This window comes from Opisthorchis viverrini, assembly GCF_000715545.1.
Source record: "Opisthorchis viverrini unplaced genomic scaffold opera_v5_18, whole genome shotgun sequence".
NCBI classification, from domain to species: Eukaryota; Metazoa; Platyhelminthes; class Trematoda; order Opisthorchiida; family Opisthorchiidae; genus Opisthorchis; species Opisthorchis viverrini.
The window spans coordinates 2,667,731-2,694,989 of NW_008751674.1; the positions used below are offsets into that span (position 1 = coordinate 2,667,731).

The 27,259-nt window shown below is 41.8% G+C and overlaps 1 protein-coding gene across 1 annotated transcript; it reads right to left on the reverse strand.

Annotated features, from left to right (window-relative positions):
• Positions 1–294: 294 nt before the first annotated feature.
• Positions 295–15,486, reverse strand: T265_01704 (hypothetical protein; the record flags this gene model as incomplete). The annotated part of the gene is made up of 6 exons (XM_009165770.1): positions 295–428; positions 470–673; positions 4,934–5,031; positions 7,619–7,766; positions 7,833–8,027; positions 15,444–15,486. The coding sequence occupies 6 exons, from the start codon at positions 15,484–15,486 to the stop codon at positions 295–297; spliced, it is 822 nt and encodes a 273-aa protein (XP_009164034.1).
• Positions 15,487–27,259: the final 11,773 nt, after the last annotated feature.

The following is a 27,259-nucleotide window of genomic DNA, read 5'->3' on the forward strand; positions in this document are numbered from 1 at the left end:
GCTTATCCATGCCCGAATCGCTTTGGTATACTCATTCTTTTGCTACCATGCAGCGAAGTACGTTGGGCGCGGGACGACACACATCGGCCAAAGGATGAAGGAAGCCAGGACAACATGGTTGGCTTCGGGAACTTGAAGAAGGACAACCATCTCAGTCGTGCAGCATTTAGCAGACAGGCCGCACAGCGTGGTGCCCAGCTGAGGTTTCCGTATGGTTTACAAGGTGCCTGCTAATCAGCCTAGATCGGTAAGCAATCTCCCAATCAAAGCAGATGCGGTTTTTGTCATCCGAGGTCACAACACAATTCCATCTGGTGTTGGTGGCTGCGGAATTTTTGTAGGACGCACACTGACATAACTCTTGTTGGAACAGACGTTCTCCTGTCCTCGCACAATTGTCCTTGTATGTCCACACTTCAGTTTCCCTCCTAGTAGAGCGCAATCAGGAGTGCATATCTAATGGTCGTACCGGGGATTGAACATCTGCCATGCGAGGCGAGTGTGCTACCACTATTCCACCAGCGCACGCTGGATGCATTGGGATTTTCACGTTTGAACATGTGAACATGTTCGCGCCTAAGTGACGTGGGCAGGACGCTTGACCCCTCGAACGACCGCCATTCGATATTCACACCTGATTTCGCACCAATAAGAGTGCTACTCGAGTCCATCGCTTCACCCCTTTGGTGTGAACTCAACAGGACAATTTGGCGAGGAGGATTGCTCAAACGAGAGTCATGTGAGTGTGTGTTCGACAATTCTTTCTCCTCAAAAAAGCATCGTTCTCGAATTCGACATACCATGGTCCAGCTCAACCTCTGTGTGCTAAACACAAGCACAATAATGCATTCACCAGTAACTTCAGTTCATTCCTAAATGGTATCACATGTTGTCGCTTGCTTGGCTTCCTTTAAGATGGCCAGATTTCCCACCAAATGCTGTGACCGTGTGACTTGAAAAGACTGCCGAAAACAGGACATGGGTGGGAGTTTTTGTTTATCAAATCAGCTGGTTCTTCCATGGTTACTTGGAGAAAAATGACAGCATATCACTAGCTGATAGGCCGAACGTCCTCACCGGGAGAATGGTAGTGATAATCCAGTACATTGGGTCCTTGTCTGATACATGTTACTAGTTCGTTTTCTATAGCGGAATAGAACTCTATGAGTTTTTCTCCGTTGGCCGATCTACCCCAAAAAAATATGGACAAAATGTTTTTGGGACCCAAACAGTTGGTGTCAAATTGTTGAAGGAAACAATCCGATTGGAACGGCTTCTTGGACTGGGAAAGGATTTGTTGTGAATGCGATGAATTCTTAGTTTGTTTGAGTTCCTAACCTACAATTTATTAAATGTTTAGACTTTACCACGTAAAAATGCAGCTCATCAAATCTGCGTTTTCTAGAAACGGGAAATCACATCCGTTTGCAATTTAGACTCATCCGCATACTAAGTTGGTTTTGATGGGAGACTTGTCTGAAACCAAACTAAATCCATCATTCGCATGACCTTACTTAACTAACCGTGCTGCATCAGGTCACCACATGTCTCAGTTGATGCGGTATTCGAGAAATTGCAATACACACACTACTCATAATGTTGTTGAGTACTCTTCAGCAGCCGTCGACCGTTTTCACGCTTCTTGGGGCTCTTCGGGTGGGCGAAGTCCTCGAGTTCCCATCATCCTTTCTAAGTGAACCCAAAATGCACGAAATTCTACTCATACGTGTTCGAGTAGAAGACATGTTTGATGGAAAATTGGGAATTAGTACTAACCAAAGAACATTAAGAATGCCGGAACCGGTCATGCATGTAATGTGACACATATGTTCCCCTTTGTCAGACTCCTGCACATGTTTTACAAGTTCGCTTTATGATTTGAAACCAGCCGAAGGAAACCATTTCGAGTCATCATTCAGGTGTTACAGACGGACATTAACAAGCAAGCGTCACAGAAAGAGTTTTGATTTGTGGTCCAGCCTGTAACAAGTAATATAACTGTTATTCTGCTTACAACCGAACCAGTCTATTGCATATGATTGTGAAACTATCTGGTACTCTTTTTCACATATTGTGTAACTGGGACGGCGACGTTTTTCCGAGGGTGTGGGGAAAACCGAGGCTACTTCTGAACTGATAACATCTTTCGAACTGCGTTCGCCTAATGTCACAGTCGTGGCGCACACGATGTGGTCACTTTTTGAGGTTATTTGAAACACAGCGGGACAATGATTGTTACTTGGCAATTCTAGTGTAAATTTGACCGTGTTGCGTGACGAGATTATGGCCACAAGTTCATCATGTATACAGAAACCGTTTGTTCAACGTCCAAATACGATGGTGGGGCTGTTACCAGTCTGCAGATTATTTATCAGTAATGCCTGTCAGAGGGAAACATCGGCGGACAGCCCACAAAAAAAACTCTCTTAAATAAAAACTTCACGCGCAGACTGGAGTGAGAAACCGCGCATGTCTAGTGTTCATTTAGATAATGATGCATCGAAGCAATCAATGAGCACTACTCAGGTCGACTTGAGAACCAGTCTACTAAAAGATTGGCACGATGAGATGAAGTCCAGATGAACTATCCGCGATTGGCCGCAGGTTTGTTGCATCGTGCTGATCGCAGTTATTTCACCATGCTAAGAGGATGCTAATAAGCGTTTCTCAGTTTTCTGCTGTAGTGCTTCTAAAGTTGGTATCTAGTATCCCCGAAGAAACCAGGCTCAAGCGCGATTGTATCACATTTGGCCGAAACCGGTAATGTCATAGACAAGGAGCAAGCCCTCACCATCATATACTGGGTACTGGGAACCGATCACGTCTGCTACGATCGATGCTACTGTTAATCGCATAGGTGATTAGGATCCGACTGCTGGACACACAACTTTGCACGCAGAAGAAACTTGTGCGACACCTGAATTTGAACTTGCCTGACATTGAGGTCCCTTATCTGATTCCCTGACCCATTGACCTATCCCTCACTCAAACTCCCTTTGATTTCTATTTCTTCAAAATACATGTAGCCGCGATCCTAACCTTTTCCACGTGATTTCTGGTACCATATAAATTTTTGATGTATTAACCTAGAGGAACAATCACAAATAACAAGCTTTGTTCGCTAACTTCTTCGTTCTCATTACCTTGATTTTGGCCAAATCATCCACCCGTCAGCCAGTTCTTCTGAAAAACATGGTAGGCGAAGCTTGTTTTCAATCCGAACCACTTTAGTCGTCATCACCAAGTAATCTGGTATAAATGAAGGTATCGGTTGAATTCCGGCTTAAATTTTCCACAAATCATTTTGCTTTAGAGGCCTATTTTGCATTGGCGATGACTAGTCAGTCAAGGATACACCCTCAGAGATGTTTTGTTTCATTGTTTAGAGGTATATCAATCAATGTTGGCACATCCTCGTCTTTGTCAGCTCTACCAGGAAGTTTGAACCCACGAGGTGCCCCAGTGTGTTCATCGGGCCATGCCGCAATCTTCCCCAATACTTTGAAGATGTAGAAAGTGGTCCACACATTTTCGCGCTGACAGAGGCATTTGTTCGTTTCGACGCGGCATTTCCCTCATCAGTGTGATGCCAGTATAGTGTATATCTGAAACATACGCTCTGATTAAAGTAAGGTTCTCAGTGTTTTTGAAACATTCATACTTTGCCTTTTTAGTTCAATGGACGTCTACAGATTTTGTCGCCAGGAAGCTCCATTTTGTTTACTCAGAATCGGTCGTAATTTTGCATACATTCGACTTTCGAAAACGTTAAACAATATTGCAGGATTTTTATCTTCTCGCAGTTAATGAAGCCAAGTAAAGTCTGAAATGGTCCTGAGGAACTTTGACAGCGCGTTGAAACCACAGCCTCTCAAGCATGCAAAGTGCGCACGACTAAACTTAGCGCTTATTAACCTCACTGCAAACATGTTAACGCACACTGTTTTTCGTTGCTGGGACTACTTTTCGCGCAAGGATAACTAGGGATCTTGCAGCGGTCGTCAGCTTCAGGATATTTTATCAGTGAGCGTGTCTCCTTAGTCTCTACCTGTGGAGAAAGGAAACGTTCGCTGCGGAGCTATTTATTGGAAAACACGGACTGAAAAATGACAAACTATTTGATATGAAAGCAAAACTCTCATATGCATTTTGTTTAAAAAAACTGAATAACCGTCTTCTTCCCGAACTCGTCTTCGTGAACTTTCCTGAATATTCATTGACTATCACTCAAATGTAAACAGGTGCCTCAAAGCAATTCCACAAATTCCGTAGTATAACCTCACTTTTCAAGAGACGCGAAGCGGATGTACGGGAAAACCGCATACTACTCGCACGCCTCATCAGTAGTATCCAACGAAACGTAACAGTTTCGCACTGTCGTTCACTTTTTAATCGTGCTTCCCTATTCTGGTTATCATTAACTTTCTGGGGATTGTCAATATGGTCCGCTGAATTTGATCTCCTGGTCATCTTTTGGAGCTTTGTAGTTGAGCGTCAACTAGGGTGATCCTTGGTAAGTTCTAAATTCCAGTACATGATTAGTTGTGTCACCTTGGATTTCGGAGCACATCATTGTTTTCTGGAGTGTAAGCTTCGATAGGCAGCCACGATTTAAAACGTTGCAGTTTTGAATCTTGCGTGGCCACAGAACTACAAGCGGGTGAGAGCAATGGATGGAAACTGGGAGCAGGACCTAACAAGGTGTAGAGATTTTCGCTCAAAAAACCCCATGTTGATCCGTCGAGCAAAAGTCTGAGTTCTCATCCGACGTATTAACTAACTTTTGGAGTGAATCTGAGTCGGACAAAGTCACTATACTGTTGTCGGTCAATACCGGACAAGTATCTTCAAAGTTCTCATAAAGGAAACTACTCACAAGGTTGCTGAAGAGTTTTCAGCAACCTTGTGGGTAGTTTCCTTTATGAAAATATACTGTGATATCTCGAATATCGTGCCAACTGAATAATGAGGCGGCCTATGTGCTGCACACTCAGTTGTAGAATTTCATAAACGAGAGATTCGGTTGAGTCTCTCGTGAAAATTAAATTGATTTGCAATCGATCTTCTAAGTTCATTTACTCAATATATTCTGAAAAATGAGATGAATCTCGGTAACCCTGTCTAATGAATGCCTTACGTGTCTGCCGAGAGTAAGGCAATGATTTATTATGTGCCGCTTGTTAGCACTGTTATTTTTTCCAATGATGGGGTATTGTAGCGTTTTACTCCGACGTAACGAACTAAATGACACGAATCTATACTTTGTTACCAAAATGAAGCAAACTGCAAGGCTGTTGGTTCACAATTGTCAAAGTCCATCAATAAATGTGGCGAACTGAGAGTACTCTGACTAGGTGATCATATTTTTTCAAGGCAAAATGACTGGTTGGGAGTACTGGTCATCTTTCCCTATCGATTTTTCATGAAGGTTATCAGAAAAGGCAACATATATCGTAGTTCGGTGACAAGAAACCACAATAGTGATGTTCTGCTAAATTGTAACCTGCGTCAGTAATTTAAACAGCTTCACCCCAGGGTGGAGAACAGCTGACACTTTTTGTTGTTGTATTCAAGTGTAAATTTGAACACTTCCGATTAGATTAAATCAGACGTCAGTCAGTGCGAAATTTTGGCTCAGTGGAGAGACCGGTGGAGAGAAACCGGTATTTCACGACGACGTTTTGTAAACTAAAATCTGGGGCTTTGAATAGGGAAATAGAGGAGATCGTGTGTCTGAACAGTTGTGACTTTGAACCGACGTGGCAGATGTCCTTTCCTTAGAGAACCACTTTTTGTGAGTTGCTGCAGCTAGGGGTGACCTTAATCGTCCTTCAGAGATCGCACGCATATGCAGCCAAGATTAATCAGTTGATCAGAAGTTCTATAGATGGACAGTTTTCACAACACTTTAAAGTTGTATTTCCACCCGCCTACACCGTTATTTGCACTAGTATCCCAGGTACTCAATCACTGCCACCCAGGTAATTTAGTTGACTAACTGACAAAATCGCCAACTTGTCCCATTACTTCTGGAAAAATGGAAAACCAGATGAAGGCGGGAGACTGTTGTCCTGAATTGAGTATTCTCCCCCAAAGGAAGTGATAGTTTCGAGATAATTCCACGGTGCACAGGTGCCTTAGTTGGCATACGTGGAAACAGCATAAGGCATATAGGTGATGATCCAGCATGCGGCTCCCATGCGGGGTTCGATGGACTGCTGGCGCAGTACGTGAATTTATGAATACAGCTTTTAATTACTAAAAATGTCAGAGGAGGAGAAATTTGGGCCGAAAGACTTTGAAAAGACAGCCACAGATTGAAGAATGGGTTTTTCAAAGTTGGGTCAACTTTTGTACACAAACATGCACTTTCCTTTGGAAAATGTTTGGGACCGATGAGGAATTAATCGTTTCAGAGAGGTTTGGTAAACTGCGCTACGGTTTTACGATTCAAATGAGACAGAACTTTCTTCGTGATTCTTATTTGGGTGTAATAGTTAACGCAAAATCTCTCTTCCACAACAGAATCACGTCTGGCCAAAGATTTCTCTTAATTTATACACATGGACTTTCTTTAACCAAACTGGTATCACAATAGAAACCCCGTCTTTACGATATCAAATCATATTTATATTATATGCTGGCACACATTCAAAAGTTCGGTTCATGTTGCTGAACCCTTTGCGTCATTAAAATTGTTCTTTCTTCCACAAGCCGCCCTCCAGTTATCTGTGCGAAATTTTTCCCAGGTAAACATCGACTTAAAATCTGATTTCTTTAAGCAGCACAAAAGTGGAACTCTTTTCCCACGTATCTAGGACCGTGAGTTTGGAAAGCTCAGGCAGACCAGAGTTGGGTTACATTTGTAGAAAGGCTAGGTGTATGAAATTACGAGTTATGATGGTCGAGCGAGGAAATCTGCTGTTTATCAGCTGAGATTTTTCATCGTACATGAATCGATTTTACATTGAAAAACCCAGGAGCACAGGACGGCTTTTCCACCATTATTTCGGCCCACCAGCGAGGCTCGGACCCTTGACAGCAGTGTGAATAACTCGCGATTTGATAAGGTATATCAAGACTCCCTTGGGTTTCGTTGAAAAATCAGTGCCTTTATTCCGAATAGGACTGAAGCAAAGGCATGGTGACATTCAGCGTCTCAGTATGGAAGGATCTTACAAGTTAGACTATCATTCTGTCTAAGGAAGGCAAGTGAAATTTCAATGGAAGACTTCGTCATGCAAGGAATTAGTCAATAATTGATCACGTGATGTGGTTTCTGTGATTCAAAAATGAATAGAGTTATATCCTACCTAGCTGTGGGTTAATCACACTCCTGATCAGCAACCTGTGGCCCGAAGATTAGTTGTTCAAACTACAAGCAAGGTGCTTGTTGATTCTAGATTCCTTGTAATTCCGTGAAATACTCACTGATGGCGGTTTTACCTAATTGCAGTTTTGGGGCTTTGTGGGATAGGTATCTTGATCATGGTCACACCACCCTCGTCGGTCGTCTTTCTGTTCTGGCGTAATTATTCCAGTGAGTCTACACCAAAGGGAAGCACTGGACTCGAGTTTCGCTCTTATTAGAGCTCATCAGCATTGTATATCCAATGACCGTGCCGGGATTTGAACCTCGGACATCTGACCACTAGTCCACCAAACGCACGTTGACGCATCTGAATGATTACGTCTTAACAGGCGAACGTGTTTACGCTTCGGCGATGTGATTGGTGTACCCGACTCATCGAACGATGGCCAAATAACTGTTCTGGTTGTGGCGATCGATTGATTCGCCAGTCAGGACTTCTCACTCAGGTATCACGACACACGCTTGAAACCCACTGGGCAACTTTTTGGTTGCAGTTTTGGGGTTTTGTGGGATGAATATTTTGTTCTACTTAACAACAAAACAGCCGTGCAATACTCCTCAGCTTTACAGCTTTGAATGGATTTACTTCCAGGACAAAATCTCCATTTTGAACATTGCAATATGTGCGTTATACAGAATTCAAAGATAAGCAAACCTAGAATGCCTTAAAAGGTTTTGTCTCGCATAGGGATTAGCAACGACGAAAGGTATTCTTAGAAACTTTCTCTTTCGGGCTAAGGAATGGTACGCTCAGTGCGCAACTTTCAAGTGGGTCCCGGGAAAGGTGTTGTGACTTGATGAACGATCGTGCAACTCTGTATCGATCGTTTGGCTTCCTGCTCCGCCCACCATGATGTATCAACAGGCATGGTAGCTCTACACAGCCCTTTATGGAGACAAAGGAAAATTATTACAACTGGATTTATGGGGTAGTCACAGAGTGTTTCACAAAGTCGTGCCAGAATCTCCGTTAGGAGGCGAGAAGCGTCGAGGCAAAAGTGCTTGACTTGGATTGGCTGACATTCTGATCAGGGCATGGCTTGGTTTGGCCCGTGCCTTGCACGTGACATATCCGTCCAAAGATGTGTTGTTCGGTTATTAGGGACGGTTGACCTTCGTACAAAAGGTTTATCAAACTGTAAGTATTTTATTTCACTATATGCGGGCCAGGATTCCATTGCCTTTGTGTGCAAATGCCATGAGTAGAAAGAAGCGTATAGTGTTTCAGAATTGTGCTTATTGGTCAAAATAAACAAACGATCAACTAGAGTATTCATGCGAGCGTCAGAAGCACACAGAACCATCACACTTTCGGTTTGGAAACTGTGTTTGTCCCATAGGCGATATGCAATGTGCGGAATTTATGACTAAGGTACGGCAACCCGTGACTTAACCTGATTCACGTTATCTTTGTTTATTCCAAGTAAATGCCGTAGGATTAAGCTGAAAAAAGAGGGTAACGGCAGAGCCAAAAATCGATCCCATCTAGGTAGTTCTAGTCTAGTAAAGGCGTCGAGAAACAATTATGGAACCCAGAATGACACAAAAACATTGCGTAGCTATGTAAGATAAGAAAGAACCCATTTGTGGGCCAGTAGACACTTGGGATTCATAGGTTATTCGTTATAAACTACACGAGGTGGTGAAATATTCATGCTGAATAGTGTTTTTTATCTAGTTTCCCCTAGAGAGACAAGATACTATGCAGTTCATTCAACTTGACGGAGTCATGTTTCCCGGTTTGGCTTCCACTTTTAGCGAGAATCGGCCTAAAGTGCGTTTGTGTCCACCCAGTTAAGGCTGTAAGTTCGCCAAACTAACGGCTTCAGAGCATTATGTGCGTTGATTCTCGGATAGAATAAACTGCCCTGAATGATGAAAGTGGAGCAAACCCAACACAGAATGTGACTGTTTCCAGGTTGTACCGAACTTGTCGAACTTGCTTCAGACTGTCTTGTCACTGATACTCCGTTTCCATTTGTAAAAACCATTTGTGCGTAAAGTGGCATTTAGTAGGTGAGTTTCGACCAGCGTACAAAACGCTGAGTGTCCCTCTGGGTAAGGCTTGCCTACAAGTAAAAATAAACTGATGAATTAGCTGCATTTCTGGGAACTATATGGTTGGCATGCGGTGTTCCGTTCTCCAAGAAACAGGTTAACTTCCAGGGCGTTTGAACAAGTCCTACATCATGATTTTTACGTACACCACTGCAAACGCAGATTTTATCTTGTTTGTACGTTTGTGCCCGAAGTGTTGGATGTTCACACTAGTAGCCCGGATGTCGCGGGTGCAAGACTCCCTGGAGTTTCGTCAGATGCGCACGGGGGATGATTTTCAGTGAGCTGTACGGCGTTTCTCCGCTACGCACGATAGTTCGGCTTCACCGGGAGGACATAAATCCTGTCAAAAGTATGCCAAATCTCCCCACACTATCAAGAATACAGCATTACTGTATTGTCGTTGTAGAATGCCCCAAAACATCCTGTAGCAAACAGCCAGCATTTGAAGTCGAACTTGTCCAACAAATTCGAGGGGTTAAATTTGACTTTGGAACTTCTGAGTTTGAATAGGCTTGGCTGATATTTTGTTTTAATTCTCATCCACCCGGCATTTTCGTAGTGTCCAATATGGCCCTGATTGGTGAGCACACAATGTCAAATAGTACGTTTATCAGTCCACGTGTCGATCAATAATTTTTAACGCTTCCAGTTGAGTGAGTTTTACTCAGGTAGCTATTAATTATGATTCTGAGCACATCAGCCGTCTTACAGATATATCGAAGTTTATGCGATATGGCAAGTGAACCAAAGTGACCCAGAAACTTCGAGAATATCCCCCGGTTATGAGGTTTTATTTCCTTGAGCAAGTCACATATACGTTCCACTTTCCTTTAAAAATTTTGCAGGAAAAGTGAATGTCGTTCTTCAGCCTTAACTAAATTTGAATCCGGTCCTGTAGCTGTCAGAATCTCTTCAAAACTGTACAAAAAACATATAAACCTGAAGTATTTTGGATTAGCATATGTACGCTGCTACAGATGCAATACGGCTCATTCATGCAAAGAATATTGGTCAAAGAAATGAAATATCAGCTGAGATACACATCTTGTGTGGCTTGTTTCTTTCAAGCTCTATGCAGAAGCCTGGGTACGAGAAGCTGAAAGGTGTATGTATACATGGAACCAAAGGGTCAGTATGCCATGAGTAAAATTCTTGATGCCTCATGCTTGATGAACCATGAAAGTAACACTGTGTCACGCCGCCCCTAATTCAGAATTGGAAATACCCGCACACCTAAAATGGCAATTCCACTTCGGAGAAAGATGTTCGATACATACTCTGAGGTAGACCAGCACACCGTAGTCAGCTGACCAAATTTCTCCTCGGTGAGCACCGTTCCACCAGATTAATTGGCGTTTCATTGGATTGATCCGTTCTAAAACGTTTGTCTTTCAATGACATTGGAACCAAAGTTACTTGAGTGATTTACGGGTCACTTCATTCTGATTAGTAGATACCATGAAGTGTGACCGTCCTTGAAAACTTGTGAATATTTTTCAGTCATTTGCAAACCAATTGAGAGGGTAACTTCACCCGGCCAAATCTAAGAAACCTATTCGGCTTCAGAAACATACCATAAGACAATCTCACAAATATTGGCATGTTCCAAAAACCAACAGAATTTCCACGGTCTACAATACAACGCTGATTGCAGAGTTTATATAACTCAAAGTTTTGGTCAGCGTAACTTACCTTTGTCGGAAACAAGATAATGGGGACTACAAAGGACGAGGAAAGCTTTCGATGTGCGATCAACCTTCAAGGTAATTTTCTTTTGGTCAAGATGTGACAATCGCATGCGTGGGCTGAAACTGGGGTCAGCTTATCTTGCCGTTGGTTGCTATTCACGGGCCCGTGCACAGTAATACGCAAAGATGAATGTACTATTGTCTTGAATCTGCTATAAATCCGTAAGTACCAGACCTTCAGGTAATCTCGCAGTCAGTCGATTGCCGGCCCAAGCACGGCGTAGTTAGGTCGGACAGTAGCCTTGCACCAAATGCTGAGGCGGTGGTCTCATTCGTCGTTGCTCATAGGTCTTCCCCAAAGCACCATAAAATCGTGTCTGTTGGCATTAGACAGGACAAAGCTTTTTGGTTTTTTCTTCTGGAGATACATCTCTCTCCGGAATGACGCTATCAATTGAAGCCCAGCATCTGGTGTAAAAAATGCAAGTGCATTTTAATTGATTGAGCACCGTAGACTGGCTGCTCCATCTTTATCCAGTTCTTATGAGTTTTTCGCAAGGAAGTATGGAACTTTCTATTCGTAAAGCAGTCGCCGTACAAAACGCCGCCAACCTTCAACCGCAGTTTACAGTTAAGACGGTTCACGGAGGATACTGAAGGAATTTAGCCTACAATTCATACGGTTTAAGGGACGAAAATGTCAAATGATTGTTGGATCATTCTAGGATGTACACACATTTCCAAAGAGGATGGTTCAACGTAGGTGTTTGGTCATCTGACTTTAAGACAGGTTGGTGNGCTGCTACAGATGCAATACGGCTCATTCATGCAAAGAATATTGGTCAAAGAAATGAAATATCAGCTGAGATACACATCTTGTGTGGCTTGTTTCTTTCAAGCTCTATGCAGAAGCCTGGGTACGAGAAGCTGAAAGGTGTATGTATACATGGAACCAAAGGGTCAGTATGCCATGAGTAAAATTCTTGATGCCTCATGCTTGATGAACCATGAAAGTAACACTGTGTCACGCCGCCCCTAATTCAGAATTGGAAATACCCGCACACCTAAAATGGCAATTCCACTTCGGAGAAAGATGTTCGATACATACTCTGAGGTAGACCAGCACACCGTAGTCAGCTGACCAAATTTCTCCTCGGTGAGCACCGTTCCACCAGATTACTTGGCGTTTCATTGGATTGATCCGTTCTAAAACGTTTGTCTTTCAATGACATTGGAACCAAAGTTACTTGAGTGATTTACGGGTCACTTCATTCTGATTAGTAGATACCATGAAGTGTGACCGTCCTTGAAAACTTGTGAATATTTTTCAGTCATTTGCAAACCAATTGAGAGGGTAACTTCACCCGGCCAAATCTAAGAAACCTATTCGGCTTCAGAAACATACCATAAGACAATCTCACAAATATTGGCATGTTCCAAAAACCAACAGAATTTCCACGGTCTACAATACAACGCTGATTGCAGAGTTTATATAACTCAAAGTTTTGGTCAGCGTAACTTACCTTTGTCGGAAACAAGATAATGGGGACTACAAAGGACGAGGAAAGCTTTCGATGTGCGATCAACCTTCAAGGTAATTTTCTTTTGGTCAAGATGTGACAATCGCATGCGTGGGCTGAAACTGGGGTCAGCTTATCTTGCCGTTGGTTGCTATTCACGGGCCCGTGCACAGTAATACGCAAAGATGAATGTACTATTGTCTTGAATCTGCTATAAATCCGTAAGTACCAGACCTTCAGGTAATCTCGCAGTCAGTCGATTGCCGGCCCAAGCACGGCGTAGTTAGGTCGGACAGTAGCCTTGCACCAAATGCTGAGGCGGTGGTCTCATTCGTCATTGCTCATAGGTCTTCCCCAAAGTACCATAAAATCGTGTCTGTTGGCATTAGACAGGACAAAGCTTTTTGGTTTTTTCTTCTGGAGATACATCTCTCTCCGGAATGACGCTATCAATTGAAGCCCAGCATCTGGTGTAAAAAATGCAAGTGCATTTTAATTGATTGAGCACCGTAGACTGGCTGCTCCATCTTTATCCAGTTCTTATGAGTTTTTCGCAAGGAAGTATGGAACTTTCTATTCGTAAAGCAGTCGCCGTACAAAACGCCGCCAACCTTCAACCGCAGTTTACAGTTAAGACGGTTCACGGAGGATACTGAAGGAATTTAGCCTACAATTCATACGGTTTAAGGGACGAAAATGTCAAATGATTGTTGGATCATTCTAGGATGTACACACATTTCCAAAGAGGATGGTTCAACGTAGGTGTTTGGTCATCTGACTTTAAGACAGGTTGGTGGTCCGAGACCATGAAACAGTTCATTTTACGCGTCACATGACTAGAGGAATGCATCGCAAAAACGCCCCTTTCGCACTCTGCACTGGGAGATCTTTGTTTAAATAGTGCAAAATATTACGTTTCTGTCAATAAAAGGCTTCTTTAAAGCAACTCTGGGTGATATTTCTGGTCCTCGATGAGGAAGAATCGGACCAGAAAGCAAACTGGACAGCTTGCGAAATTGTATAGAAGATAATTCAGGCATTCTCAAGAATAAGGTTTTAACTACAACACCTGTTGTCGACAGATAATCATGTAGGTACTGAGTTTGCGTATGTTTCATTCAACTGGAATCCAAGAAGTGGGAATAAGGCATAGATGGGATAGACAGAAAGAACGACAGTCGACAGATGCGACATTTTTGAGGTGAAGAATGTGTCAAATGCATCTCGTCTAGAAAAAACATTGACGCTGATGATTTCTGTCGAGGTGGACATGCAAATGAAGCTGTTTGCAATGTTCTTTTGCTGCAGTTGTTTGGAAATCGCCACATTGAAACCAAATCTAATACATTTAACAAGCCCCCGATGATTGTCTTTAGATTAGTTGTGGCACCAAGTACATCTTTTGTTTGCGAAGCGGTTGAACAGGATGTGATGAGAGGCGATTTTACCGAGTGAACTGTGTGACTGAGATGCAACTGGGTAGACCACAGATGTACACAAAGCACTCATCAGTCACTCGTGGAAAACAGGTTTACATTGGGTAAAGAGAGCTTTTTTTTAAATAAAAGGATAGATGACGTCTCTATGAACCTGGGGAATATTAGCGGAACCCATAGAGGACCTGCACAAGTTTGAACGTCGAATTAGGTTTCCCGAAATCCGGAGCACCAGATTGCCACACCAGATGTACTTTTTGTCCAGCAAACCTTCAGAACAACTAGGATGGTGATTGGATAGCACTCCACATGACTGAACAGATGATTTTAAAGCGAACATTGTCACAGTAAATGTCGGAATATATTGGAGCGATATTTCACAGTTTCGTTGCGTCACCACCAGCGCAGTGGATTTCTGGTGCGTGAATTCCGGCGATAACGTCAGCTGACCACTTTGGAATGCCTCCAGCAATAGGGTGGTCGAGCAACGGTTATCTTCAGACGAATAGATGGGATGTGTAGATTACTTTGGTAAACAATCGGTATATTTGCTTGGACTGTATCGCAAAAAAGAGGTGTGCGCATTTGGGCATCAGATTTAAAGCTTAACTTGGTCAGACAAACTTTACATTGAACAGCTCCATCCAATGACCCTGCTCACGTGACTGCAAGATTACGTGGTTAAGCACGTGTCCATCAGTTAGCATTCTTTTTTCGGTGAACTGGTTAGTTTTAGTTATCCGACATTAGAAGATACACATACAGACTGTAAAAATACTTCAAACCTGCTTATTAGACATTCTCATCAATATAGCAATCGGACAAGTCTGTTGATATGTTGGCAGACGGTGTACAATTGCGTGTTTCGCTGTGTCAAGTAAATTATTTGATTGAATCTAATCTAGTAGTTCACGCTGGTGGATTTGATGAGTGGTGCGTTAGTTCCTACTAAGATGATTATATATCTGGTCGGATCGTTCATAAGCCATTGGATTGAATAAGTTGGACCTAGTGATTCCGACGTTCTGATCGAAATATCCGGCTTTAAGCTGGTTCATCTACAAGTAGTATACCTATTAATGCGGCCACATTTTAATATGCTCTGTTCTCGAAGCCACGAACAATGGTACATTAGCACGGTTGTGACCAGATAATGACTGTTCTGTCGGCGGCTTTCTAGTCAGTGAGTGCAACTCAGTTCATGCATCGCCATCGGTGCGGACTGATTCGTTTACGTTCTGATTACTCTCGGGACGTCACAGGCGACTGATTTTGAACTGGCTGTTCACGCGCAAAGAACCTGGCTACTGTGATTCACTTGTGGATTGTGCGTTGTATGCGGCGTTCAGGTTGGATACAGACATACCTATGATTGTGACCCACAAGTAGAGGATTCTCTCCGTCAGCATACTAAAACCGTCCCTAGCCACTGGCCTGCCCAAGCAAATCGATCAGGTTCATTCCACGCAGTTATGCACAAACCGCACGTTTTAGCTGTCGTAAGTCAGACGACACGGTTACTCGGTGAGGTGAAGTTCGTGAATGATGCTCTAATTGTCGGCACGCAAATTTCTTAGAACGAAGCGTGTTGCTAGGGTTCACAATGCACCTATTAAGGGTATGGGTGGCGGTATGCACGTAGCAGTCCAATGAACTAGAGTAAATTTCCTATGGTCGCAGAGTTTTTTGCTAACCAAGGGACAACCGCTGTCTAATTAGGACAGCGATAGGTTTTAAGACTCGCTTAACGATGGACATGTTCATCTGACCTACGATGAAGTAGGCTAGACTACATCTTCCGAGTTGATTGAGTGCGAAACGTCCATTTTCTAGGGTGATCTCCACAAATGCTTTTGGTCGAATTTGTTTAGTTCCCACTATCTGTCGCCAGACTTATAATAATCAAACGCCTTCTTATAAATCCTACTAATTTACCGTAAGATACACTGTGTTGAATGTCCCGCTACTGTATGCAAATTGCAGAACTTATTCCGATGAACCGGATTTGAATAAAGCTGTTTGATCATGTTGTTCATAAATTTCAAGTCCGCAATTTTGAATTTCTCAAAACGTTCCCCAAATTTTGATTTGTGAGCTTACGGAATATCACGTTTTAAAACAGATCACAGTGCAGAAGATCACAATTGGCAGCAGGTGGAAAAGTCCACATGAACTTTAATTTGGGCTATTCCGAAATACTTCTAACCACGGTGAGTTGCCAAAAAAGAAAATTATCATTATTTGGGTTTTGCGGGATAGGTATTTTGTTCGTCGTCACACCACTCTTGTTTGAACAGCCGTGTTCCTGTTCCGGCGTAATTATTCCGGTGAGTCCACACCAAAGGGGGGAAGCACTGGACTCGAGTTACAAGCGTGTGCCACGCTACCTGACTGGGAATTACTGACTGGCTGGTCAATCGATCGTCGCAACCAGAACAGTTACTGGGTCGTCGTTCGATGAGTCGGGCACACCAATCACAAACGCTCAAGTGTGAACACGTTCGCCTGTTCAGACGTGATAATACAGATGCGTCCAACGTGCGTTGGTGGTCTAGTTGTTACACGCTCGCCTCGCATGTCAGATGTCCGGGGTTCAAATCCCGGCACAGCCATTGGATATGCACTGCTGATGAGCTCCAACAAGAGCGAAACTCGAGTCCAGTGCTTCCCTTTGGTGTGGACTCACCGGAATAATTACGCCAGAACAGGAACACGACCGTTCAAACGAGAGTGGTGTGACTATGAACAAAATTATCATTACTTTCCCGGAAAAACGAATCAACTAAAGTGGACCACATCATTTTGAGTTCTATATCTTACATACTAATTTTTGTAAAGCTATATGTCATGAATGAGGTTGACTAATAGCGCACGTTGTTGTTGGTCACTTTACAGAGATACAAGCAGTCCCCCTGGGAGACCAGTTGATAACTCACACCCTGAAAGCGCACTGGACTACGGGCGAGTACAACCTACGTACCGCATAAATGAAGTTGTTTTCAAGGGTGACATCGATTAGCCGCCCTTTCTTGCAACAATTCGCACCCTGAATGCGCACTGGACTACGGGCGAGTACAAACTACGTACCGCATAGATGAAGTTGTTTTCAAGGAACAGATCACGGGCATTTCAGTTTCATCTGACAAGCGAAGTAGATTCTTCAGCGCAGAGGAAACTGTTAGCCATTACCTAAAACTGAAACGTGTTCCCTGAATGCAAAATTTTCCCCATATCAACAAAAGATTTTTGTGAGCACAAAAAATGCACAGCCTTATACCTAGACAGCTTGCGGAATTTTCCATTATGAATTAGTCTTTGGTTCCTGGTGTGTTTAAAATAGGGATTTTTGTCTTAAAATAAAATATTGAAAATTCCAAACTTGTTACCTTCTTTGTAATATTACCAGTTTGGAGATTTCCTAAAGGCGACAATTTCGGAAGGCTAGGTTGCTCATCTGTCCACTGGATTTCTCGCCGATGTTAGCAGTGTTCCTGAAGGGAAAATCATTGTTCGTTGTGGTGAGATCCTTTGTGAATTGTTGTGAAGCTGTGATGCAATTCTGACTCGGCCACCATATGGTCTGCATTGGGATATCCAACAAGGTTCGCGAAATTCTGGTTTTTCAAAGGTTGTTACAATTAATCTCGGTGAGTTGAATGCGGAACAGCGTCACACGGTTGTAACAACTTGAAAAGACGTCAATTTCTATCAATAAGAAGTAGGATAATCCTTCTGCGCTCCGCATTTGCATAATAAACGAAAGTCAACTGCATAGTCAACTGCAGTAGTCTCATTGACATTGGTTATATTTACTTCGCAAACAGGATTCTGGTTTTCACGTAGACCGTTCGTTTTGACTATGGGTCCAAAATTGTTCTACTGAATCAGTTTTACCTGTAATCGGTGATTTGGCAAAGGCAGCACCGTGGGCAACCATTAACGATTCTTGGGGTTTTGTAACCTTTGCAAATCAAAAAAGCATACCAACAAGTACACCCAGTTATTTTTCTAATATGTCGCTCCGCTGGACACATGATATCATGGAACCAATTATCATCTGCTCAATGTTTCATCGTGGAAATTCCGTTCCTTGTTTTAAGTTTTCTTCGAAAGGTGTTTAGAACCAAACTTTATTAGTTTCATTTGCGGACCAGCACAACAAATTTGCAGCACAAAGGACAAACGTTCTAGGCGAAAATTCATAGAATGATGTCTTAGGATTTGGGGAAAATGTCAAATGCTTTCCATTCTGGATTTGGCTCAACGACCTGGCGTTTTGATATTATTCCTTCCTAATTAATTAGCGATTCAGTCAATAACATACTTAGCTTGTTTCTTAAACACCTTGTCTGCCGGATAAGAACGCATTTTTATTTATGCTAGATTATTTAGTTTTGATAAATGAACGAATTTCAAACAAGAAGACCAAAACTAATGGAATATTTGGCCCACAACCAACACATTCATAAGAAATTCATAGTATTGCTGAAACACAAATATGTTCATTCCAATCATAAAAGTACTAACACGGGCGAAAGCGAGCTATCTTCAATTGCGCGTAAAAGATTAATCGATATTTCACTAAATTCTGTGCTTTCATGGTCAGATGAAGGAATGTTGGCTGGGAAGCAACGTAGTTTTGTTCTCGATTTTGGTAGAATAACCGGTTGGTTTTTTGGCACACATTCACATGTTTTGTTTGAAAGAAACAAAATGAGTTCAAGACGAGTTCACTAGAAAGTCAGATTATGAGCCGTAGAACATGAGGATCAATTTCCTTTATAGGTCTTGCATCGATAACTAGTGTGCTGTTTTCTAAAGAAGCACAATCTGCTTGTCGCATTGAAGGTTGATAGGATATCCTCAATGACATTTTGACTTCAAAAATAATGCTAAACCCATCCAGCGTTTCACAAATCCGGGGTGATCTTTTTGAGCTTTAGTGAATTCGCGTTTTTCATTCAGGTGAGGGTTGCCACCGCAGTCCTTAGTCGCGATGAGTTTACTGCCTAATTTGCTAGATATACTGCTGTTTTATTGCCCAAAATTCTTTTCAGTGCTCTGCACTCTTAAATGACGCTAAAACTAAAATTAACCCATGGTGTTCGCTCTGCAGATTTGCCATTGTGGGTTGCTATCGCGTAACATCTAGTAAACGTCTCTCTGACCAGAAAAATTGTCCAAACTTTGTTCCATCAAGCGTAAATGCTTCACGCACGTCTATTCATATTCAGAACGAGATGTGGTGAGATAAACTGGTGCTTATTTGATGTGATCGTAAGCGTTTACTGAGTTATGAAACATATATGCAACCGTGAAAAGTTTATCTAAGCTGGTGATATGTATCTGCCATAACTCGTCTATTTACCTGATATTATGCAAACATAAGGTAATGTTTCATATCTGTAAAAGTCATCAGACCGTTTTTCCCAAATTGAAATTTGCGGGTTTCTCACCGTTCTGAAAATTTAATAATCGTAATGTGTTTTTGTTGCGACAAACTCTCCTGAATGTCTGTCAAAAATTATACTTCAATGTACTTACAGGCACCGCTTGTACATACTTTTAACGGAGCTTCACACAGTGGCTCTGAAATGATATTGATCTTGCTTGGTAAAAACAATTGTTTTACACACTCTTGTATTCCTGATAATTCCACGATTTTATGTAAAATTGTTGCCAGGCAAGTTAGTTTGAATTGTACAGCATCGAGCGCAAAGTTCAAAATGTCAGGCGCACAAACAAGATGACAGTTTGCTGTGTGGTCGTCACTTAGGAAGCTGACATACGAGCAAAGTGGTTTGGATGTGCAGATGCTTCGCGGCCGACAGGCTTCCGAAATCAACCGTTTTGATGCACACTGCACAAGCAGCGCAACACCGTCAATACAGTGGAATTACGCCTATCAAATATTTACGAACTAACAACTGGGGATTCACGCATTTCGGGCTTTTCGATTGGTCAGCTACCAACAAAACCCGTTGAGCAGAAAGCCATTAGAACGAGCTGAAAGCCAGCTGCAAAAATTTGTGCACAGTGCACCTAGTTCGGTACCCTGTAGATTACGTTAATGCACAGTTAAAATGTTTTTTGCACATCTGTTTGATGTATTGCTGGGTGGCATAATCCTCGTGGCCAATAGACTCATAAAAGTCCAGAAACTTCAATTTTCTCCTCCGGAGAACCTTTGATTCGCTTACATTAACTTTCTACTTGAATAAAATTTGATCCAAAGGCTAGCAACTTAAATATGCAAATTTTAACACAATCTGACATACACATTGATATGTTTCTTCATAAATACCAGATTCTTTTGAAGCCTCTTTGGCGTGAAATGTACAGTATGCAACAATAGCTTATAAGTCACAAGTAAACCAAGAAAAATCTGCCAAGTTGGTAACTGTATATGAAAGGTAAGTCTTCACTCTTTCGTCTTGGCAGCGTTTGACTAATGTGGCGAGGAACACTGCAATTTCGGTGCCTACACGATTGATGGCCTTGTAGAAGAACAACCAATGCTTTTGTAGTTGCGACATTTAAGCTTCTGTATTATTTGATATATACATATATTGTTGTGAGTACACTGCGGGGCCTAGCACTTACACTAGAGCAGCGGTGTCGTACACATTGGCATCACCTCAAGAAACCGCCCTTGTACACGTAAGCTTTCCGGCTGAATGGTGATCTGTGGTTATGATTAACTGTCTGGATTTTGGTATATATGTTGAATACAGTTCTGAAAATTAGACCTCTGGGGAAATTTGTCCCAAAAACCAGTGTCTATTTAGTTCAGTAACCATTCATCGTGTCTAATCCGTTCCTTTGACTTCCGACTTCTGTGTTTGTATTTTTTTGAAGAAAACAATCCAGTTGACAGCTGGTTTTGTCCAATATACAACTCTGGGGTTTGATAGAAAAATTTACTTAGAATGCTCTCATTAAAATATCCACGCGACGTGGCTCAAATGTTTAACCCAATATTTGTTTTTTATCAAGTACCATAATAAAATTTTCCCAAGTGAAAATTATGGGACTGGAAACTCAGCAGGTTTCGCAGTGCTGTGAGCACACCTTGCCCGTGAATGAGGCACATTTGGCTTCAACACCACCAGCGAACTTGGATTATTTTAGTTGATTTTCAACAAATTTTCCATGAGAAAATTTGATTTGTTGTCGCATGAAAAAACAGCTTCTGCCGGAACACCTTTGGAAGAAAATCAACTTTGTGAAAAAAAATGACAACAACGCCTGCTGCCATGGTTGTCTGTTTAACGAATCCAGGTCATGTAGCAAAAAGTGTTTTTTTTTCAGACAGGCATAGTCGGGGGTAGTAAGGTTACTAGCAAATGTTCTACTTGAAAAAACACTAGGACAATGTACGATTTTTTATCTTGCTCGATGTAACACTGCCAGCAAGTAATACGCTCTCATTCTAACACCAACAGATACATGAGTTACTGGGACTACAAATAAAAAAATAGAACATCCGAAATCAGCTAGACTTTATTGGTCTTCGCGGGACTGATGAGAACGGAATGAAGGATGAGCGGCCAACTCATGAGTTTGTGAGCAGTAACAAAAAGTGATACCGAATTTTCTTCACCTTATGGAAAGTGCGGGCGACACAGTGATTGAGGAAATCCACGATGAGGAAGTAGGTTTGTCGTTTGGTTCTGAGGCTGACGCGCACAGCCTCGAGCCATCCAATTACTTGATCACACATGATCCACCAAACGTAGAGCTTCTTTAGTCCTCTAGTAAAAACGTTGAACTGATTTGGGGTGGTAAAAACGAACGGTTCATCCAGGGGTGTTGCAAAAAATAAAACGATAAAACAGTTCCAACGTAATTTATTTTTTTATATGAAAGCCTCGGTGGCTTCTAGCAGAATCGTACTTGACGCCAGCCGTTAAATAAGTGCGATTTGAGAAAGAAATTTGGGTTACTTTAACGTTTTAGTATTTTTTGATTAAATATTATTTCATCTAGTCTCCTCAAATTCGATTGCATGTTTTCTTTTGAAACATGAAAACCATGGGGAAATGGAATGAGCAAGTACTGGATGTAACTTATTGGGAATTCCTCATAATGAGGTTAGAAATCTGCATTGAGCACACATTTATTCTGAATAAACAGATACCAGTGCATAAGTGCTATTCTGGGGTGTACGTGTTCTTGCGCACTAGCCTGCATAGACCCAAGACTAACTAAGAAACCAGATTTGCAGTTGAGTACCCTTACTGGGGATGATCCACACTTGAGACTCACTGAAAACATGTAATATATCATAACAATCGAAAGCGACAGGAAAAACTGAAATTAGCTAGGTTCCACAAACGGATGGATCCTCGCGAATAACCGTTTTCTTATTATTTTACTTTATTTATTTATTTACCTTATTTTACCTATTATTTTGCATGTACTTCTTTTGTTACTACGCAGGTAGTAGGTGCTCGAAAGGGGTGAAAATACTCGTTTTTTTCACCGTGAATATAATAAACAATATTTTACTAACACTAACATACTTGTCATTTTTAGTAAGCGTTTTTCAATTCAGCAAATCACAACTTGTGAGCGCCTTTTCAACTGGTTATACTCCGGTCCGTCCAAACGCATTATTCTTCTGCTTGGCCGACAACCGATGTCTTAAAAGCCTAGAAATTTTTACGTTTTACGAAAGTGAGCCAGAATGATCTGTATAAACTTTTTCTTCCGGTCCGAACTCTTGCCGATGCTATTTCACCCTCCCGATGAGCTGCAGTTACCTTGTTCACCTCAACTCCCATAGTACCTGACCGATATCAAACATCCTTCCTGCATGAGCACCATTAATCAACGTCAAAAAGTTGGCGTAATTCCTGCGGAACCTAATTACAGATGAACATGAGGTGATCATTAAAAACAGGCATTGATTGGTACAGTATTTGGCTTTAAATTCCCAAGACTTACTTATATGATCAGTTGTTCTCATGCAGCGATGTTATTTTCACCACAGATATCCTCAATTTCATACATTGCAATGGAAAACGTTTATGCGCACTAAATGCATTCCTAGAAGGACAGTTCACGTGGAGCGCACCGATGCTGGTAAGAATCTTTGACATATCGAGCAAAATTCGGAGAACGTTAAGGTTTTGTTGAATCTCAAGATTACGGCAAACCTACTTAAAGATATGAATCATGCGTGGTGCCTTAAAAGCTGTTCGCGGAGCAGCAAATGGCCGTCTTGCGAAGTTAAGCTGAATGATAACAACCAGAATAAAATTGACGGGCCCGTTGACTGTTGTTTCACATGCATGTCTTTTACAATAACGGTAATAAGTAAACCTAAGATTCTTTCGTCTTTTAACTTTCAGAAACATCCGGTGATTAATCATGACTGGTTGTTTGCTTTGTGTGACTATGACAGAGGTTATTGACGTAATCTGAAGTCCTTTGAAAAATGATGTCGTATGCATAGGGCATTCGTCACCATTCATTAGGAAAGCATCAAAGTAGGCCGGAGTAGTGACCAATCCAGTAAACGATAACTTGCTTTTTGATAAATATCAAACTATTCTTATTCTTTTGTTATCATTTCCGACATTTTTACCATGCCAAGAATATCAATTCATAAATTCAATCCAACATTTTCACCTTTTTTGCATGATTCCTTTGTAATTATGGTTCATTGGACTAAACCGTAGACATTCTTCAGGGGCTGGACGGATTTTATTCGAATCTAGTTGAAAAATTAGCAAAGAATGGCAAACTGGTGTTTCATGTGACAAGGGAAAGAAATTCTGTGTCCATGGGAATATTCCCACCCCTCAGTACCCATGAAACCATAACCGCAACACCCACGTAACGTACACTTTTCTTAATTTCAAATAGCTTCTACATCTGACCGGGTACTTATGACAACTTTTTTTGTAACGGACATCCAGATATACCATATGTTCAGTGCCCAGTCATTTTATTTTACGCTATCTTCAAGGTATGGTGTATTGAAAACTTACTTCGCTTGCGATTGGATGACGAAAACTCACAGTCAGCAGCTAAATCCCCTCAGCTCGTTGAACATTTGCTTTAATTGGAAAACAGCGTCTGTGCAAAGAGGATTCGATTGATTAAACGGTATCTTTGTTGTGCCAAGCTGAAAAAGAATGATGTTTATTCACAATGTATCTAAAATCTTTAGCCCGTTCTTTGTCGTTTAATTGGTAGCACCCTAATCAGGACAAATTCATTCCTAGGTAGTTGCGGGACTTTACGCTCACATCACTCTCAATTGAAAAGTTGTCCTATTGTCTAGCCGCAAACATTGTTGTCTGCCCACACCAAAGGGCGAAAACACCAAAGTCGACTTCTGCTCAAATGTCTAGAGGAGAATAATGTCATTTTGAAATCCAAAAAGTATTCGTAACCACATTCAACTAATCAAAAAATTGTGCGGCGTTTTTCAAGCATTTGTGGCGCTATCCGACTGAGAACTCCTGACAGTCGACGAATCGGTCAGCGAACCCAGGAGAGTGACTGGTTTGCAACCCAATCACATTGCTCATTTGTGAAAATATGCACTTGTTCAGACGCGAAAATTAGATACACCCAGGGTGCGCATTTGGACTGGCGCTTGCCTCGCTTCGCATGTCAGACGTACGAAGTTCAAACCCCACCACGGTTAATGATATGCACTACTGACGGGATTCAATAGAAGTAAAAGTTGAGTCCACTGCTTCTCCCCTCTGATGTGGACTTGCAAGAATAATTACACCCGAACAAGAGGGTCATTTTTTAGGCGAGAGTCGGATGTCAACGTGGAGTCTACAAATATATTTATGCAGGGGAACGAAACACTTTATTTTGGTGAGTTAGCTGGATTCATGGCTAAAAATTAGCCTGGCAGCCCAAGTTCAAAATGAATAAATACGAGAGGAACAAACTTGCAGTTTGCACCTGACAAATGAAAGACTAGACCTTTAATGCTAATTGCCACATCTAAGATGTGAGTTGGAAGCGAATTCCTGAAATATTTTGATCATCACTACAAAATCAGGGCTTAAACTATCACCGTGGCCATGACGTACGAATATAGACGATATGTGCACATGTTCTTTGGTCAATTGAGTCGAAACGGCGCAAAATAAGTGCACGAACGATTAAAGTAAATTGATGCAAACCGACTAACTGGTTTCTCAGAAGATTGCCGATTCTTGCGCAGGATTCGGTGTATACGAATTGAGTGCAAAATGTATGCATTGGTAATGTCGATAAAATTTCCTTATTACTTCAGTAAGTTGCGATTTGTTTCAGTTATTGCGTTCGGATAAAATTTAACCGTGTGGATTCAGCCCATCTATTTATCTTTCGACAAAATGCTGATTTATAGCCTTAATGTTCACTGTGGTGAACCGATTAGGAAGTAAAAATACGGTAGAGCATTGTTTCTCAAGTTTTGTTCCGGAAAATTTTGATATACCCAAATTGAAACTTGTCCACAATCTCCACTTGTATCGCACGTTTAAACGTCAACAGGTTTCGGACTGGAAAATAGCCGCTTATCTAAGCGACTAATTTAATTACTTGCCTCTAGGTTTGTCTGTTGAGTTTGGTTCAAGTTTTCGATTATGTAATTATCCACCAGATGTTGCAGTAACAAAATAATCTTGGCTCTCGTATTTGGCGGCAGTAACTGTAAGAATGTTTCCTGCGATACAAAATAGCATTTCAAATTCTGGGAGTTCATTCAGCATTCCAAGAAGTCCTTGAAAGGAAACGGGTCATAATTTATTCATGTGATGTTTGTCCGACTCGACCAGGATCACTGAAGCAATCCAGGTATCAGCTTTGCAGTTTTTCGTTATATACTAGTACGAAGCGTTCGAAGTTATGAGCGGATGTAGTATTTTTAGGGCACGGTTTACTTAAGCACGTTACAGATGCAGTGTTCTTCGCCACTTGTCAGGATGCACGATACTTAACTAGAAAAATACATGTGTGTGATTTTCGATTAGGAACAGACTATTTTTCGCACACTTATGACTAACTTATAGTTGTGGTGTGATTATGGACACGCGTTCAAACATACCGACATCATCCAAATCCAAAGGTGCTTAATTTATCACAGTTACGGTCAGCTAGTTGCTCGTTCTCGATGTCTAGACGACCAAACTTGCTGTAGAGGCTCTTGAAGTTACCCCAAAAAATTTGTCTGCCTGCCAATTTACTGGTGAGGTGACTAATCAGAATTTTTCTTCTCTAGAGTAGTTCACCACAGTGCTACTTTAGGGCGACCCCAGGGAGACCACTGTTCATTTCATTCATCTATTCAGCATAATAGAAAGCACTTAGATAATCGTACGAATGAATTTGAGGAAGCGTGCGACAAACGCATGATCATTATAGCGCGGTTGAAACGCTCATAAATCAGACACTCTTCATGACACTTTCAGTGGAGAAGGTCATGCTGTCACTGACTTAAAGCGCTGACGTCAGAATTGTCACGTGCATTTGTAAGGACCAGCGCAAATTCGCTCGAGCTTATTTGACAAACGTGTTGGGGTTTAGAACAGTGCGTATGGAAAACTTGCATACACTGTTCATAAAACCGCATGTAGGAAACTTTCAAAGGAGTCTGTGGATGTCCGGTCATTTTGTGCCGTTCTCGTATCGGCTGATCAATTCGTTATGCTAAGATTTACTGCACATCGGTTACTTCGCGGTTTGGACTTGCAAAAACACCTTTGGATAAATGTTTACGATTCGTGTAGCTGGATGTCTGACCTGAATTAGACCCGTCGCACATAGTTCAGAGCAACCGACTCTGTGATAGGATACCAGTGCATATTTATTGCTCAGTATTACGATGACAGTACACTGGAATACATGTTGAAACCGTAACTTTTGGACAGAAATTTTGTATTCGCCTGTTCTAACTAGAGAATCCCACCCGTATTATCGGAGGGAACGCATCAATAAGCACGTCCAATGAAGTCTGGCAGTTTGCCTCAAACAATCCCGTAAGCAGTTGTAACCAAAATATGAACACGGACGAGTTTCCAACTGCGTCGATTCATCTAAATGTTTTGGCCTCCAACAGCCAGTTTGCCAGCTGGGGTATTTCGCACGATCGCATTTCCGTTGCCCAGTTTTTCTTTTTGTTTCGCTTAAAAAATAAATCGTTCAACTGTAACACTCATTTGG